The 17,800-nt window shown below is 49.2% G+C and overlaps 1 protein-coding gene across 1 annotated transcript; it reads right to left on the bottom strand.

Annotated features, from left to right (window-relative positions):
* Positions 1-437: 437 nt before the first annotated feature.
* On the bottom strand, positions 438-16,854 carry KCTD11 (potassium channel tetramerization domain containing 11). Its single transcript, XM_053362228.1, has 3 exons — positions 16,590-16,854; positions 9,278-10,375; positions 438-1,713 (listed from the first exon to the last, which is right to left on the bottom strand). Exon 2 carries the CDS (start codon positions 10,351-10,353, stop codon positions 9,367-9,369), a length of 987 nt encoding a protein of 328 aa, XP_053218203.1. The 5' UTR covers positions 10,354-10,375; positions 16,590-16,854; the 3' UTR covers positions 438-1,713; positions 9,278-9,366.
* Positions 16,855-17,800: the final 946 nt, after the last annotated feature.

The following is a 17,800-nucleotide window of genomic DNA, read 5'->3' as shown; positions in this document are numbered from 1 at the left end:
CTGATCCGCTGGGTCTGCTTTTTTCATTGAACTTTATGAGACTTTAGTTGAAATCTACAATTTGATTTCAAATTGGGGGGATGCGGGTGGCGCTGTGGGTAAAACCTCAGCGCCTAGGTCGGCAGTTCGAATCCCCGCAACGGGGTGGGCTCCCGTCGTTCGGTCCCAGCTCCTGCCCACCTAGCAGTTCAAAAGCACGTCAAAGTGCAAGTAGATAAATAGGTACCGCTTTATAGCGGCGTTTCCGTGTGCTGCGCTGGTGCAGGCTCGCCAGAGGAGCTTCGTCACGCTGGCCACGTGACCCGGAAGTGTCTCCAGACAGCGCTGGCCCCCGGCCTCTTAAGCGAGATGGGCACGCAACCCCCGAGTCAGACACGACTGGCCTGTACGGGCAGGGGTACCTTTACCTTTACAATTGGATGCTATGAATAGTATACCTTATTTATTCAAAAGTACAGCCTGTTACGTCTTGTGTGTTTATTATGTTTCACGTAACCATCGGTTTGTTGTTGTTGTTTTGCTCTAAAGCTACTGCAAGGATGCTGTGCTACATTGCCTGATATGGCAGGAATTTATTTTTATGTTTGCTTCTCCGCACATCCACAAACAAAGGTGTCCATTTTCTGGGAATTCCCAATTTCCTCCATTCCCACCCCCCAATATCCTCACCAAAGTCTGTATATTTTTATTAAAAAGCAAGCTTTATTGTACTGCAACACCGCGGTCAACCTCTGAGGCTGACACACCTGCTCACCGTCAGCGGCGGAAGGAGGATGGTAGTGACCCTTCTCCCAAAACAGATGTTTGGCTCTCTAACCGACGAGAATACAGGCCACACAGAGGGCACTAACAGGGCATCTCCAGGTGCCCTGAGAACCACCGTGGCAAATGCAATATTTTTTCTTCCAACAGGCCCAGGCCGTTTCCGAAGGAGGGGGTGTGCGTCTCCACCAAAACACAGCTTCAAAAAGCAACTATCCAGATGTTCGAGGGAATGATGCGAGAGGAAAATGTAAAGTTTATACCCACTTAGCGACCAGGAAGTCTGCTAGACCAGCCTTTGCCAACATGGCGGCCTGCCGATGGGACTACAACTCCCATCATGCCCCGCCAGCACGGCGCTGAGGATGATGGGAGTTGTAGTCCGGAGGTCACCAGTTTGACAAAGGTTAGCCTAGGCAGTGGACACATTCCCACCACCTGAGAAGTGTTTATGTGCCTAAAAATAAATAAATCTACAAGGCAGTCAGAAACAAGACAAGAGGTCTAAATTTCAAAAAGCCACAGTGCTCCTTGCAAAACCAAACCGGATTGAAACCGGTTTCATCATTAAGACTCCAGACCCACCTCCTAAAAACCCCTCAAAGGTTCAATTTGTGAGTGTTAAAAAAATGCTTTTTGGGTTTTCCAAAAGGCACACAATTGCTAAAGCCAGGAGGCAGCCCATTTCACCCTAACGTCAAACAAAGTGTCCTCAGTGAAAAGCGTTAACAAATGTCTGTTTGCATGGCGATGATTCTCCCCCCAAAATGCACTTGTATGTTTCGAAACCCATCCAGCCGTCTTCAGCCCAGTCTCCCCTTTGTAGGGTATTTGGTTGCTGTGGTTCTAAGGTGGAAGATTTGGGCGAGGTGAGGCAGGACGGAGAACCCCAGAAATTCAGCTCAGCTGTGGGAACTGGAAGCCGAAGGCACAGGAGACTTTAATAAAAACCTAGAAGAAGAATAAAAAAGAGACTGTTAAACTTTGGGAATCACAGAGCTGTAGAGCTGATCTAGCCCAGTGATGGCCAAGCTTGGCCTTCCAGATGTTTTGGGACTACAATTCCCATCAGCCCCAACCACTGGTCCTGTTAGCTAGGGATGATGGGAGTTGTAGTCCAAAAACAGCGGGATGCAACAACGATGCTTTAAAATCCGTTTCCAGTTGCCTTAGGAAAAACTCCTTGAAATTACAACACAGATGGTATTTATTGCACTCCTTTGCAAAAGTAAAATTTTTTTTCTTCCATTGCTGCTGGAGGGGTTACAATAAACTTGGCACATATCATCACTTTAATTTTGACAGATATGGTCAATATTACAGTGGTACCTCGGGTTACATACGCTTCAGGTTACATACGCTTCAGGTTACAGACTCCGCTAACCCAGAAATACAGTAGTGCTTCAGGTTAAGAACTTTGCTTCAGGATGAGAACAGAAATCGTGCTCCAGCGGCAGCAGGAGGCCCCATTAGCTAAAGTGGTGCTTCAGGTTAAGAACAGTTTCAGATTAAGAACAGACCTCCGGAACGAATTAAGTACTTAACCTGAGGTACCACTGTACTAAAGAAAAAGATTGTTTGCTGCCCAAAATTAACATTACTGACGATTTTTTGATGACACAGATGTAGATATGTTGTCAAAAATATATATAATGGTCTTATGTGCGACCTGGGCAGCACAAATAGGAATTGCAACTCAACAGAAAACAGTCCCAAATCTTATCCCAGAGACTTGGTAACACTCCCTCTGGAATATGGCTATCATAACAGGAAAAAAACAGGGATAATTTGAGATTTCAGAAAGGACTGGAGCATGTCTCTCAGGTCTCCAGATGTTCTGGGACTACAACTGCCATCATCTCTGGCTAGGAATGATAGGATTTGTAGTCTGTCTGGGAACCCAAAGCTGAGGCTGGCACTTTTCATATAACTGAATTTGATCATTGGACAACACGGATATTCTTTGTTATTCAAACCCACGCGCCACGATACTCATTCCGCGTGCCTATTTTATAGCTGGAACGCTTTTCACCTTTCAATTTCCATCTGTTGTCATGGCTGTTACAAAATGAAATAAATCTCAAGCAGAACAGAAGCGAGAGAGACTGTGAGCCCCATTGAACTGAGCTCCCCACAGCACAGACCCATAACAAAGGCTGCCATTCTGGGAGCAGGGAACCCATAATACAATAGCCTGCTTGTCAGCCCAGAAAGACAAAGATCAACCTCCCGACCAGCCATCTGGCCTGTCCGAGGTACCACTCTGCAACAACCCCAGATCTCAGATGCCGATAGGAGAGTCAGAATAGCTCAGTGTTTGCCTTGACACACCTCAACCCATCTCTCCCCCTGTTTGGAACAAGACATGCACAGTTCTGGTCGCCTCGCCTCAAAACGGAGATTGTTAAGAGTTGGAAAAGGTCCATCCCAAACGGTCAAGGGGATGGAGCAACTCCGATGAAGAAAGGCAGTTTCCCTGTTGTTGTTGCTTAGTCGTTTAGTCGTGTCCGACTCTTCGTGACTCCCTGGACCAGAGCACGCCAGGCACTCCTGTCTTCCCCTGTCTCCTGCCAGTTTGGTCAAACTCATGGTGGTAGCTTCGAGAACACTGTCCCACCATCTCAAAATCAATGACAAACCTAGACAGCATCTTAAAAAGCAGAGACATCACCTTGCCAACAAAGGTCCCTATAGTTAAAGCTCTGGTTTTCCCAGTAGTGATGTATGGAAGTGAGAGCAGGACCATAAAGAAGGCTGATCGCCGAAGAATGGATGCTTTTGAATTCTGGTGCTGGAGGAGACTCTTGAGAGTCCCATGGACTGCAAGAAGATCCAACCTCTCCATTCTGAAGGAAATCAGCCCTGAGTGCTCACTGGAAGGACAGATCCTGAAGCTGAGGCTCCAAGACTTTGGCCTCCTCAGGAGAAGAGAAGACTCCCTGGAAAAGACCCTGATGCTGGGAAAGATGGAGGGCACAAGGAGAAGGGGACGACGGAGGACGAGATGGTGGGACAGTGTTCTTGAAGCTACAAACATGAGTTTGACCAAACTGCAGGAGGCAGTGGAAGACAGGAGGGCCTGGCCTGCTCTGGTCCAGGGGGCCACGAAGAGGCGGACACGACTAAACAACAACAACAAACAAGCTATAGCTCAGGGCCTCACTCTCTTGGGGGCCCCCAAAAACTTTAAAGCGAAAAAACCTGGATGTACATTTCCCAAATATAAGATAAAAAGCAAATAAAATAAAACCTGCCTATAGCAACAGGGTTTTGTGTTGTATAGGCTCCTATGATGTAAGTCATGGGCCCCGCCTGCTAGCCTCTCCCTAAAATATCCCTGGTTTGCTCCTTTCTATATATAGGGTGCCTACATTCTGCATGGACTGGTTGCAGGGCAACATGGGCAAATGGCTTGAGATACCTATGAGGTCCATCAATTACCATAGAGCGTATAGTCCAACACAAAAAAACAGTGACAATTTGTTGTTGACAAAGGACAGCTGGACGTATAAAGGGTCCCGTTACCTTCAGTAGCTTAAGGCCTCATCAAACCTAAATCTGGCCCTGTGGGTGGGGTATAAATTTATTATTATTATTATTATTATTATTATTGAGAAGAGGCATGTTTGAACAACCATGGCAGGAGTTTATAAGATTTTGCCTGGTGCGGGAAAAGAGAAAAGTTCTCCTCCCTCTCTCTCATAATGCTAGATCTCGCGGACATCGCACGAGGCTGAAGGCTGGAAGACGCAGGGCAGATAAAAGGAAGTCCTCCTCCACAGTTGACCTGCGGAACTCCCTGCCACAGGAAGCTGCGATGGACAGCTTTCAAAAACAATCAGAGAAATTCACAGAGGAGAGGACTCTCGTTTGGGAGGCAGCAAATGCTTCTGAATGAGAGTCATGGGGAATCGCAAGAGGGGAGAGGGATCTTGGGTTCAAATCCTGCGTGTGAGTTTCCCTATTGGTTGACCACTCTGAGAACAGGAGCCTGGACTAGATGGGCCTTGGCCTGACCTGGCAGGCTCTCCCTATGTAATTAAAATTAATTAATAAAATAATAATAATAATAATAATAATAATAATGGAACCACAATTCAGGTGGAAGTCCTACTCTATCGCCCAGACTCCCACCTCCATCCTTGCAGCTAAACCCACTAACCAGCTCATCTTGCTTGGGCTTGGGAGGGGCCAGGTGACCGGCCCCCTCCTTCCCTTTTGTAAAGACAGGTTGGCAGACTTTGGAAGAAGCGACGCCCAGATCCTAGCAACACTCTCGCCCAGGTGAGTCAGCGCTCCCTGGTACCTGGCCTCTGAGACAAGCCAGAAATTTATCTCGAGCACTTTCAGGGCAGCAGGAACAACAAGGGTACCACTGCACACGTGCAAAGTTCCTTTCCCTCTTAAGGGAAGAGCCGTGTCGACAACACTAAGCTCAATTGGTGTGACTCCATATGAGGTCGCTTTGAGCATTCCAACCCAGCCAAATGGGCAGGGTATAAATAAATTTATTATAATTATTATTATTCCTTTCATTCCCTTACTATACTTATACTATCTGAAAAAGTGTGCATGCACACGAAAGCTTATACAGTGGCACCTCGCGTTAAGTACTTAATTCGTTCCGGAGGTCCGTTCTTATCCTGAAACTGTTCTTAACCTGAAGCACCACTTTAGCTAATGGGGCCTCCTGCTGCCGCCGCGCTGCCGGAGCACAATTTCTGTTCTCATCCTGAAGCAAAGTTCTTAACCTGAAGCACTATTTCTGGGTTAGCGGAGTCTGTAACCTGAAGCGTATGTAACCTGAGGTACCACTGTACCAAGAACAAACTTAGTTGGTCTCTAAGGTGGGACGCGGGTGGCGCTGTGGTCTAAACCACAGAGCCTAGGACTTGCTGATCAAAAGGTCGGCGGTTCGAATCCCCGCGACGGGGTGAGCTCCCGTTGCTCGGTCCCTGCTCCTGCCAACCTAGCAGTTTGAAAGCACGTCAAAGTGCAAGTAGATAAATAGGTACCGCTCCGGCAGGAAGGTAAACGGCATTTCCGTGCGCTGCTCTGGTTCGCCAGAAGCGGCTTAGTCCTGCTGGCCACATGACCCGGAAACTGTATGCCGGCTCCCTCGGCCAATAAAACGAGATGAGTGCCGCAACCCCGGAGTCGGCCACGACTGGACCTAATGGTCAGGGGTCCCTTTACTTTTAAGGTGCTACTGGACAATTTTTAATTTTTGAAAATATATTTACAGTCATACCTTGGGTTACAGACGCTTCAGGTTGCGTTTTTTCAGGTTGCGGACTGCCGAAACCCAGAAGTACCGAAATGGGTTACTTATGGGTTTCGGCGGTCGCACATGCGCAAAAGCGCTAAATCGTGCTTTGCGCAAGCACAGAAGCCCCAAATCGCAACCCGCACATGCGTAGACGCAGCGCTGCAGGTTGTGGGCGCTGCGGGTTGCGAACGTGCATCCTGCATGGATCACGTTCGCAACCCGAGTGTCCACAGTATTCTTATGCAAACATTGTTCAGCAGGGAGAACGCTTGGCTTGCTGCTCTGACTTTTGACTGCCGATATTTTGAACTCTGAACCTAGATCCAAGTCCTGCCGAAAGTTACTGATTTGCCGCATGGCCTCTTAGGTTTTCTGTCCAAATTTGCCTCCGTCTCTCTTCCGTCTAACTGTTCTGAAACATCCGCCACAGGTTGAGGAACTGGGATGTTGGCGTCCAAATTCAGAAATATTTTCCCCAGACTTGAGAGGACCCTGCCTTGCAGAGACCATCTCTGATTTAAGAGGAAGGAAATATTATATACGGTATACCCATAGAGGGACCACGGACAGTTCTTAAAAAACAATTAGCATTCTTTATATATTTTGCCTTTCTCACACACACACCGCCGAGACCGCGACTCAAGTTGGCCAAGTAGGGAGCAAGTCTTTCTTCTCTCGGAAGGGAGTTCCAAAGTTCTTTGGGGGCAGCCACCACCGAGAAGGCCCTGTCCCACGTCCCTGGGAGGGTCGAGAGACTGAAAAAAGGGTATCCAACAAGGATCTCAAGAATCCAGGCAGGTTCACTGGGGAGAATGGCAAAAAGTTCATTTGGCATTTCATAAACCGCTTTGAGGTTTGTTTGGAAAAAATAAAAATAAATGGTGCGTACATTTTATTTCATGAATTTTAATTTATTTCATAAAACCTATACACCACTTGATTGGTTGTTGTTGTGGTTTTCTTTTTACAAACACACTTCTAGGCAGTTTATGAAATGCAAAATACAGTGGAACCTCAGTTGTCTAACACTTCAGAAAGCAAACAATTTGGAACCCAAACGCCAACAACCCGGAAGTGAATGCTTCCTTTTTCAAACAATTTTTGGAAGCCAAAAGCTGCGTTTTTCATTCCCCCCCCCCCATTGACTTTGCAGCCAGCCCATTGATCCTTGGTTTCCGAACTTTTTGGAAGCTGAACGGTCTTCTGGAACAAATTAAGTTCAAAAACCGAGGTTCCACTGTACGTTTATAATTTCATAAGGTTTAGGATTTTAAATCCACCTCATTCCTCCTTAAGCCGCCCAGGGTGGCTGGGGAGGCCCAGCCAAATGCGCAGGGTATAAGGAATATTATTATTAGTAGTAGTAACTCGTCAGGACTTTGAGGTCAGGACTTTCCATTTCCGAGTTCAGAACAGAATTTTACACCGCTGGCTTTGCTGGGTGAAGGTTGACAAGCGTCTGAACATTGAAAAAGTCCTGCCAATGGCCTACTTAGTCCAGAATCCTCTTCTCAACAGATGCCTCCATGGGAAACCTGCAAGCAGGATTCGAACACAGGCCTCTCCCCTCGTGCGGTGTTGAGAAGCACCACTGCTTCCTGCAGAAGAGAGTTTGACCATTCAGCGCTATGGAACTCGCCCAGCGGATGAAACTGACGGACTATGCAGAATTAGATAAACTAACAGGAAGGATTCGAAACCGGCTTCTCAGAGGACTGGAGTAAATTTACGGACTATTTGAAAAGTGACTGTGATGAGCAGATTATGCTAGTAGGTTTGCAAGAAGTTTTGTAAGGTGACTTATTAGAAATATTGCAAAAAAAAAACAGATAATGAGGAGAATTATTAGTTAAAGATATTTAAAGTTAATATGAAATGCATATTAAGTGATAAGTATGGAAAATCTTCAGAGTTGTTGACGGAAGTCCCCCCAAAAATATTGTATAAGATGAGAAGTTCTGTTGCATGAATGTTAATTAATATGGGACCCCTGACCATTAGGTCCAGTTGTGGCCAACTCTGGGGTTGCGGCGCTCATCTCGCTTTATTGGCCAAGGGAGCCGGCGTACAGCTTCCGGATCATGTGGCCAGCATGACGAAGCCGCTTCTGGCGAACTAGAGCAGCGCACGGAAACGCCGTTTACTTTCTCGCTGGAGTGCTATCTATTTATCTACTTGCACTTTGACGTGCTTTCAAACTGCTAGGTTGGCAGGAGCAGGGACTGAATAACGAGAGCTCACCCCGTCGTGGGGATTTGAACCGCTAACCTTCTGATCGGCAAGCCTTAGGCTCTGTGGTTTAACCCACAGCGCCACCCACGTCCCTTGCAAATGGCTTTAGATACCTCTTAAAAAGGTAAAGGTAAAGGGACCCCTGACCGTTAAGTCCAGTCGTGGCCGACTCTGGGGTTGTGGCGCTCATCTCGCTTTATTGGCCGAGGGAGCCGGCGTACAGCTTCTGGGTCATATGGCCAGCAGGACTAAGCCGCTGCTGGCGAACCAGAGCAGCGCATGGAAACGCCGTTTACCTTCCCGCCGGAGCGGTACCTATTTATCTACTTGCACTGGTGTGCTTTCGAACTGCTAGGTTGGCAGGAGCAGGGACCAAGCAATGGGAGCTCACCCCGTCGTGGGGATTCGAACCGCTAACCTTCTGATCGGCAAGCCTTAGGCTCTGTGGTTTAACCCATAGCGCCACCCACGTCCCTTGCAAATGGCTTTAGATACCTCTTAAAAAGGTAAAGGTAAAGGGACCCCTGACGGTTATGTCCAGTCGTGGCCGACTCTGGGGTTGTGGCGCTCATCTCGCTTTATTGGCCGAGGGAGCCGGCGTACAGCTTCCAGGTCATGTAGCCAGCATGACTAAGCCGCTTCTGGCGAACCAGAGCAGCGCACGGAAACGCCGTTTACCTTCCCGCCGGAGCGGTACCTATTTATCTACTTGCACTTTGACGTGCTTTCGAACTGCTAGGTTGGCAGGATCAGGGACCGAGCAACGGGAGCTCACCCCGTCGCGGGGATTCGAACCACCGACCTTCTGATCAGCAAGTCCTAGGCTCTGTGGTTTAACCCACAGCGCCACCCGCGTCCCAATAAAAATGTGTGTGTGTGTGTGTATGTGTATATATATATATATATATATATATATATATATATATATATATATATAGGAACTTGCCCATCAAGCTGAACTCAACAAGCACCAACCTTCCCTCCTCTTCCATCATGTCCCCTCCAGTTTCTTACCATCTCCATCTTCCTTTAAGACGGCGCTGATCCTTGCGCGGCGCTGCTACTCTCCCCCTTCCCGCCCCCGGCATTTGGTCACATAAGGCTCAGTGCCGGACGAACCGCAAAGAGCGGGCATTCAGGATATCCGCCGGGTCGGGGAAGACGGAATCCACGCGGAAGCCTTGCGCCAGCGCCACCTTCAGCACCTCCTCCAGGAACTCGTGGCCCGTACGGACCTCCCGCCCGCCAACCGCCAGAGGTTGCAACTTCTGTTTGGCGTACTCAGCCACCGGAAGTTCGGCTGGGCGCGGCGCCCACTCCAGGCAAAGGTGGTGGCACGTCTTGGTGCCCACAGGGGAGTAGTCCCACGCCTCCTCGTCCGATTCGTCGTCGTCCGTGGAGTCGCCCGGCCAAATCCCCAGCTCGCCGCCGGTCCCCGAACCACCCTGCCGCCCTCCGAAATCTCCATTGCCGACGACGGAATCCTTCGCCATGCCAGTGCCCGTATTCCTCGAAAACTGTCCCACAGCCTTCCCAGAATGCCCCTCTTCCACGCCACCCCCCGACTGGCCCAGCCGCCTCCGCAGCAAAGCCAAGAAGTGTTTATCGGTGCAGAAGACGTTGGCCGTGAAGATTTGCAGGCAGCTGGAGCTCAGCTCGTAGTTCTGCGGCCCGCGGCGGACGTTGAAGTGCACCAGGCGCTTCCGCACGTCCACGTCGGCGTGTAGCACTGCGTTCCTCCTCTGCCGCCAGCGCTCCGCTTCCACCCGCCGGAGCTCCTCCAGGAGTGGCCGGATCTGGTAGAAGTCCGCCTCGGCCCGCAGGAGGGAGAGCTCAGCGTAGCCCTCAGGCAGGTCCAGTCGGCCAAAACGGAGGAAGTTGAGGATGTGGCGGAAGGCTTTGCCATCGCGGTCGATGAAGTAGTTGCCGCAGCTGTCGGTGAGGGCCGGCTGGGGGCCACGGAACATGGCGCCCAGCATGGAGTCGGGGAAGCGGGTCAGCGTGTCCAGGGTGGTGCTGTAGAGCTTGCCGCCGACGTTCAAGGTCACCAGGCTGGGCGTCCGCCCCGGGGCGTCGCAGGTGCCCGGCATTGTTGTGAAGGAGGGATTTCACCTGGCGAAAGAAGCATTTGTGATCAAGGTGTCTCACCTGCCAGGTACCGTATTTTTTTGCTCTATAAGACTCTCTTTCTCCCTCCTAAAAAATAAGGGGAAATGTGTGTGCGTCTTATGGAGCGAATGCAGGCTGCACAGCTATCCCAGAAGCCAGAACAGCAAGAGGGATAGCTGCTTTCACTGCGCAGCGATCCCTCTTGCTGTTCTGGCTTCTGAGATTCAGAATATTTTTTTTCTTGTTTTCCTCCTCCAAAAACTAGGTGCGTCTTGTGGTCTGGTGCGTCTTATAGAGCGAAAAATACGGTGCGTATGTCAGCTGCCATAACGCTTGTAGCCCAGAAATTGAAAGACGCCCAGGTCCCTACCAGAGAGGAATGGCAGACCAAACTGATGGACTATTCCAGGCTTCCTCGTCCTTCCAAATGTTTTGAGACTACAATTCCCATCATCCCTGACCACTGGTCCTGCTAGCAAGGGATCATGGGAGTTGTAGTCCCAAAACATCTGGAGGGCCGTGGTTGAGGGAGCCTGGACTATTCAGAATCGGAGAAAAAGCCCACAAAAAAAATCAGAAATCAGGAAGGGCAAAACTTTAATAAAGAATAGGGGGAAATTATATCGTACTTGGAAGAACACTGTAAACAACTGAGCTCTTTAACTCAAATAACACTTGCAATATAACAAAGACTTTGGATGTACAGTAATGGATAATAACCAACTGGATGATGGAACCCAGGGAAGGGTGGAGGGAAGTTTATAGATTTGAAAGAATCTTGCATTTGTTTTTATCTATACAGTGGACGCACGGGTTGCAAACGTGATCTGTGCGGGAGGCACGTTCGCAACCCGCAGCGCTGTGTCTGCCCATGCGCGGGTTGCGATTTGGCGCTTCTGCACATGTGCAAAGCGCGATTTAGCGCTTCTGTGCATGCTCAACCGCCCAAACCCGGAAGTAACCCATTCTGGTACTTCCATGTTTCGGCGGTCTGCAACCCGAAGAAACTCAACCTGAAGCGTCTGTAGCCCGAGGTATGACTGCATGTGAGTTTGAATGTAAACATTAATTGGAAAAACCGAATAAAAACAATTTAAAACAAGAAAGAATGAAGAATTTGTGGATTGAGTTGTACGCATCGGAGCGGAACAACAGCCTGCTGCGATCAGGCCAGTGGTCCACCGTCCTGTTCACAGGGGGCAACCACACGCCCGGAAGGGAAACCGTCAATCAGGATTCGAACACGAGGGCAACTCTTCCCTCCTACAGGAATCTAGAAGCAGGAAGAACCTTCTGACAGCAAGAGGCGTTTGACAGTGGAACAGACACCCTCGCGAGGCGTTGGAGTCTCCTTCCTTGGAAGTTTTGACGCAGAGGTCGGATGTCCATCTGCCATGGATGCTTTAGCTGAGATTCCTGCATTGAAGGGGGTTGGGATGGATGACCTTTGGGTGTCCCTTCCAACTCTATGATTCTACCTGCAACTGTGAAGTCAGAGCACAGCCATCACGTCAAGCAGCCATAAATAGCCACGGCTGGCTGGCGACAGGAGCAGAGACTGTTTGCCCACAAACGCCGAAGGATGTGGAGACAGCAGGAGACTTTGGGTTTAGTAAACAGGGAGTTGTCTTTGTCCATGGAGTTTTCTTGGCAGGGATACTGGAGTGGCTTGCCGGTTCCTGCTCCAGGTGGATCACGTTTGGTCAAAACTCTCCACTATGACCTGTCCATCTTGGGTGGCCCTGCATGGCATACCTCATAGCTTCTCTGAGTTATTCAAGACCTAGACAGCATCTTGAAAAGCAGAGACATCACCTTGCCAACAAAGGTCCATATAGTTAAAGCTGTGGTTTTCCCAGTAGTGATGTATGGAAGTGAGAGCTGGACCATAAAGAAGGCTGATCGCCAAAGAATGGATGCTTTTGAATTCTGGTGCTGGAGGAGACTCTGGAGAGTCCCATGGACTGCAAGAAGATCCAACCTCTCCATTCTGAAGGAAATCAGCCCTGAGTGCTTACTGGAAGGTCAGATCCTGAAGCTGAGGCTCCAAGACTTTGGCCACCTCATGAGAAGAGAAGACTCCCTGGAAAAGACCCTGATGTTGGGAAAGATGGAGGGCGCAAGGAGAAGGGGACGACGGAGAACGAGATGGTGGGACAGTGTTCTCGAAGCTACGGACATGAGTCTGACCAAACTGCGGGAGGCAGTGGAAGACAGGAGTGCCTGGCCTGCTCTGGTCCAGGGGGTCACAAAGACGAGGACACGACTAAACAACAACAACAACAAAACAGGGAGTCTGGTGGCACCCAAAACAACCCCCGGTGCATTGGGTGGGTCTCAGTCTTGTGCCCGTGACCACCTCTCTGGGAGAGGCCGAGGACGGGTCGAGGGGCAGAGGGAGGAGAAGGAACCGATTCTATATCAAGGAGAGGCGCTGCTGGAACAGAGCGCCAAGCAACATGTTGACTTGTGTGCGCACACCATCTCCCAGGAAGGAAGAGGGAGAAAGACGCAGAGGTTTGGGCACATGGATGCGTACAGGATTTCTGGAGCAGGGCCTGGAGCCTTGTTCCCTCGCTGCCTTTGCTTTTCCCGTCTGTCTGAGCACATCAACGCACCACCAAGCAGCCGTCCCCAAGGAGCTGCCCTCCAGGCGCCGCTGAGCTACAACTCCCAATGGCCCTTGACTCTCCCCTCCTGCGGTTTCCAACAACTGGGATCCAGAAGCACTGCTGCCTCTATTCATAGAGGCACAGAACAGCCATCGTGGTTGACAGCCACCCATCACCTTCTCCTCCTTCGTGAATTTCTCCAATCCTCTTTTAAAGCCATCTAATTTGGTGGGACGCGGGTGGTGCTGTGGGTTAAACCACAGAGCCTAGGGCTTGTCGATCAGAAGGTCGGCGGTTCGAATCCCCACGACGGGGTGAGCTCCCGTTGCTCGGTCCCTGCTCCTGCCCACCTAGCAGTTCGAAAGCACATCAAAGTGCAAGTAGATAAATAGGTACCGCTCCGGCAGGAAGGTAAACGGCGTTTCCGTGCGCTGCTCTGGTTCGCCAGAAGCGGCTTAGTCATGCTGGCCACATGACCCGGAAGCTGTACGCCGGCTCCCTCGGCCAATAAAGCGAGATGAGCGCCGCAACCCCAGAGTCGGCCACGACTGGACCTAATGGTCAGGGGTCCTTTTACCTTTAATTTGGTCTCTGCCTGCTGTGGCAGGGAGTTCCACAGTTTAAACCATGCGCCGTGTGAAGAAGGACTTTGTTGTATCTGACCCGGCTTTGCCGACGTTCACGTTCCTCAGATGTCCGCATATTCTATTGTTATGAGGGAGGGGAAAAGCTTTCCTCTATTCTCTTGTTCCCCATCATTCGTTTTATCAACTTCCATCCCGCTGCCTATGACCTTTTCTCTAAACTCTCAAACGCTGCAAACTTTCTATCCAGTCAGTAGTTTTGCTTGCCTTCTTCTGAACCTTTGCGTATGAGTAAGCAACTATTCTGACGCATTAAACATGTTGTTAAAGGAGGGGGTGGGAGCCTGTCTGGGGCCCTCCCAATGTTATTGGACTACAACTCCCATAATCCCTGGCTCCCGCCTGTCTGGGGCTGATGGGAGTTGGAGTCCAACAACATCTTGAGTTCCCAGCCCTGCCCCGCAGATTCTTTTCTACAAATAGACCAGAAGAAGCTGAGGTCAAGGCAGTGATTAAGAGCTGAATGCATTTATTTTCCCCGTCCTTTTTGACACCTCGCTATGACACATGTGTGTTTCATCTCAAGACAGGTAATTACTTTTTGCGGCTCGGGCCTCCGAGCAGCAAACATTTAAAAACATAAATACATTACACAGTTGAAAATTCACAGGAAACTTTTCGCATTCCTCACACAAACACTGACAATGTCCAGGCCTCAGAAATAGGCTTCCGGAAAAGTTTGCTTGGTTGTTTTGCTGCTGTTGTTTTCTCTCTTTTTTTTCAGAGGAGGAAAATGTTTCTAGACATCAAGGTTGCAAATATGTGACTGGAAGTTGCACAGGCAATCTCAGAGCCCAGGCAGGGGTGGAATCACTGCCCCAGAGAACTTGCCATTTAATTTAATTCAATTTCAATAAAGGGAAAGGGGGAAACTGAAGCAAGTGTGTAAGGAAAAGATAATAATAGGGCATTCAATAGAGCTACACACTGGAGGGTTTTTAATCTTCACTGGAAGTTTTAAAACAGAGGTTGGATAGCCATCTGTCAGATTCTTTAGCTCAGGGTTGAACTAGAAGACCCTACAATTCTATTTTATAGATAATAATAATATATTTATACCCTGCCCATCTGGCTGGGCTTCCCCCGCCACTCTGGGCGGCTTCCAACAAAATATTAAAATACTGTAATACATCAAACAATAGATAGATAGATAGATAGATAGATAGATAGATAGATAGATGATAGATAGATAGATAGATGATAGATAGATAGATAGATAGATAGATATGTATATATACACACTTTGTATCATTTTAACACTGTCAATTTTGGCTTCTCCTTTTTAAAATAAATTTTACATCTCCTTGTTTGTAAAGTTTTGATTTTACCAGCATTTTCTTGTGCACATATTACGGGATTTCATGTACAGATTTTCATCGATTAAGTGGCATGTATAAATACCGTAAAATAACAAGAAGGGGGTTCCTTTGTGTGACTTCCTTCCCAGAGAGCCCTTACAGTTGACTAATCAACTTTCCCCCAAAATAAATGGACTTTCCCTTCTCAAAGATTTCAAAGTTTTGAAGACAATTCATCTAGGCAACCGACCAATTTAAATGTTGAAGCTCTGTAAGGCCGGAGGAATCCTATTTTCAGTCCCTCTGCTATGAATATGTTTTTTTATTTGGACAGGAGGCGGAGCGAAATATGGGTTCCAATACAATACACCTAGCTTGGGGTCCGAGCAGGAAACCTGCAATAAAATTGGGAGTTTTGACAAGGAACTCAGGGTGTAACTTCCGTGGGGCAGTTCCACAACAACTGGGCCACGCTGACTCAGGGTATTGGATGCTGTGGTCCAAAACATCTGGGGAGAGGCGGCAGGTTGGCAAAAGCTGCACTCAGCTGAGGAAGGGGAAGAAGGTCTGATCAGTTTAGTATTGGGATTGTGGGTTCGAGTCCCGTGTTTGGCATTGCAGGGGGTTGGACTAGATGACCCATGAGTCCCCCTTCCTAACTCTACCCAGTAGACCTGAAGGAGCATCTCCACCCCCATCGTTCTGCCCGGACACTGAGGTCCAGCTCCAAGGGCCTTCTGGCGGTTCCCTCATTGTGAGAAGCAAAGCTACAGGGAACCAGGCAGAGGGCCTTCTCGGTAGTGGCGCCCGCCCTGTGGAACGCCCTCCCACCAGATGTCAGGGAAATAAACAACTACCATACCTGACATTCAGAAGACATCTTAAGGCAGCCCTGTTCAGGGAAGTTTTTAATGTGTGACATTTTAGTGTATTTTTGGTCTCTATGGAAGCCGCCCAGAGTGGCTGGGGAAACCCAGCCAGATGGGCGGGGTACAAATAATAAATTATTATTATTATTACAAACTTGTGAACCTTCTTTTTTTAAAAAAAAAATTCCCCAAGCCAGGAGAGACCCCCCCAAATGTACAGTCAAAAACAACCTTTTCAAAAAGGGATTTTTTTCATGGCATACTCTGTAAGCTTTGTGTATAGCTTTTACATGAGTTGAACTTCTAAAGGTCGCTTGTAACGACAGGAACAGGGTTTTGAAATTGGATTAAGATATAAGATTATAAGGACGTGAATAAGTATAAAATAATGGAACCAGGAGGGAGAGTGGAGGGAAGCCAATTAAGATATATGATGTGGATTTTTGAATGTGTGTGGTTTTGTTTTGGTTATATAAAATGAATAAATTGTATCTAAAACGACAACAACAACCCGAAGGGAATGAGATCAAAGCACAATAAGTTGTTAAAACAGAATTAAAAACCTGATCTTCCAGAAAGAGGCTGGCTGTACCAGGAAAAGACTTCAGGGATGGCTGGTGGACTAGAAATATTTCAGCCCAGGAAACGGCCCCCACCTACCCAACCCAAAAGGGCCTGGGAGTGCCTGGGGGGCGGGATCCTTTGGAGGGGGGTGTCCTAAGGGGGGGGGGAAGGACCACCCAAGAGGAAAACAGGACAGGGGGGCCCGATCCTGCCGGAGGGGGTCGCTGTACCTGGAGCAGAGGCGAGGTCTCTGGGCGGCTCCCGGTGCCGGCGCAGGAAGTGGAGCGCAGCGCTGCGCGCAGCTGAGCTTATCTCGGCGCCGGCCGCGCTTTATAAGGGAGGGACCGGCCCGGGGGGGCGGGCAGGCGCCGGTCTCCGCCCCGACGGACGCCCGGGAAGGAGGGAGGGAAGGGACCCAGGCGTCCGGGGCGGGAGCTGTCTCCGCCCCCGCCCCGCGGGTCGCGTCTCGCGCGTCTCCCTAGAACAGGTATGGGGGATCCGTGAGCGAGGAAGGGGACCCAGAGCGAGGAAGGGGACCCAGCGCAAGGAAAGGGGAAAAGGTCTTGTTTTTTCCTCTGCCCTCCGTGAGCCCCACTCCTCTCCTGCTGACGCCGCCCAATATGACCTCTTTCTCGCCTAAGATGCCAGAAGATTAAAGGAGGCCACTCTTCCCGCAGGCTGCTTGGGATTAAAAGACTGCAGCAAAGCATCGTTTGCAGAATCTAATTATATCTTCTCCCACATTCCTCCCTTATCTTCTGTTGCATCACTTTGGGAGCCCAGAATATGAATAATTCCCTTCGCAGCAAAACCTGAAGGGAAGCGGTGTCAGGAGTGAGCCAACCTGAGATTTCTGAGTCCTGTTTCTTGGCTATCAAAAATATTCTTCTGGATAGGAAAAAAAGGGGAAGATCCCTTTTCGTCAGCTTGAGGGAGGAGGCTGTGAATCATGTCCTGTGCAAACTCAGGAAGGCCCATTTACTCCCTGAGTAAACAGGCGGCGTCAGATAGCCCTGCAAATCCAGGCGCAGAACAACGGGGGCGGGGATTATTTTTAAATGATCCTCAATGCTTTAGTTAATTTTCCTTCTAAATTGAGACGCCTGCTTCTTGGGAGAAAAGCAATGACAAACCTAGACAGCATCTTAAAAAGCAGAGACACCACCTTGCCGACAAAGGTCCGTATAGTGAAAGCCATGGATTTCCCAGTATGGAAGTGAGAGCTGGACCATAAAGGCAGCTGATTGCCGAAGAATGGATGCTTTTGAATTCTGGTGCTGGAGGAGACTCTTGAGAGTCCCATGGACTGCAAGAAGATCAAACCTCTCCATTCTTAAGGAAATCAGACCTGAGTGCTCACTGGAAGGGCAGATCCTGAAGCTGAGGCTCCAGTACTTTGGCCACCTCATGAGAAGAGAAGACTCCCTGGAAAAGACCCTGA

This window comes from Podarcis raffonei, chromosome 13, assembly GCF_027172205.1.
Source record: "Podarcis raffonei isolate rPodRaf1 chromosome 13, rPodRaf1.pri, whole genome shotgun sequence".
Taxonomy (NCBI): Eukaryota; Metazoa; Chordata; class Lepidosauria; order Squamata; family Lacertidae; genus Podarcis; species Podarcis raffonei.
Note: the sequence above shows the minus strand (reverse complement) of the source record. Positions and strands in the feature narration are given on the sequence as shown.

Excerpts from the sequence above, each read along its gene's own strand:
- KCTD11 (XM_053362228.1), bottom strand. The coding sequence starts at position 10,353 with ATGCCGGGCACCTGCGACGCCCCGGGGCGGACGCCCAGCCTGGTGACC.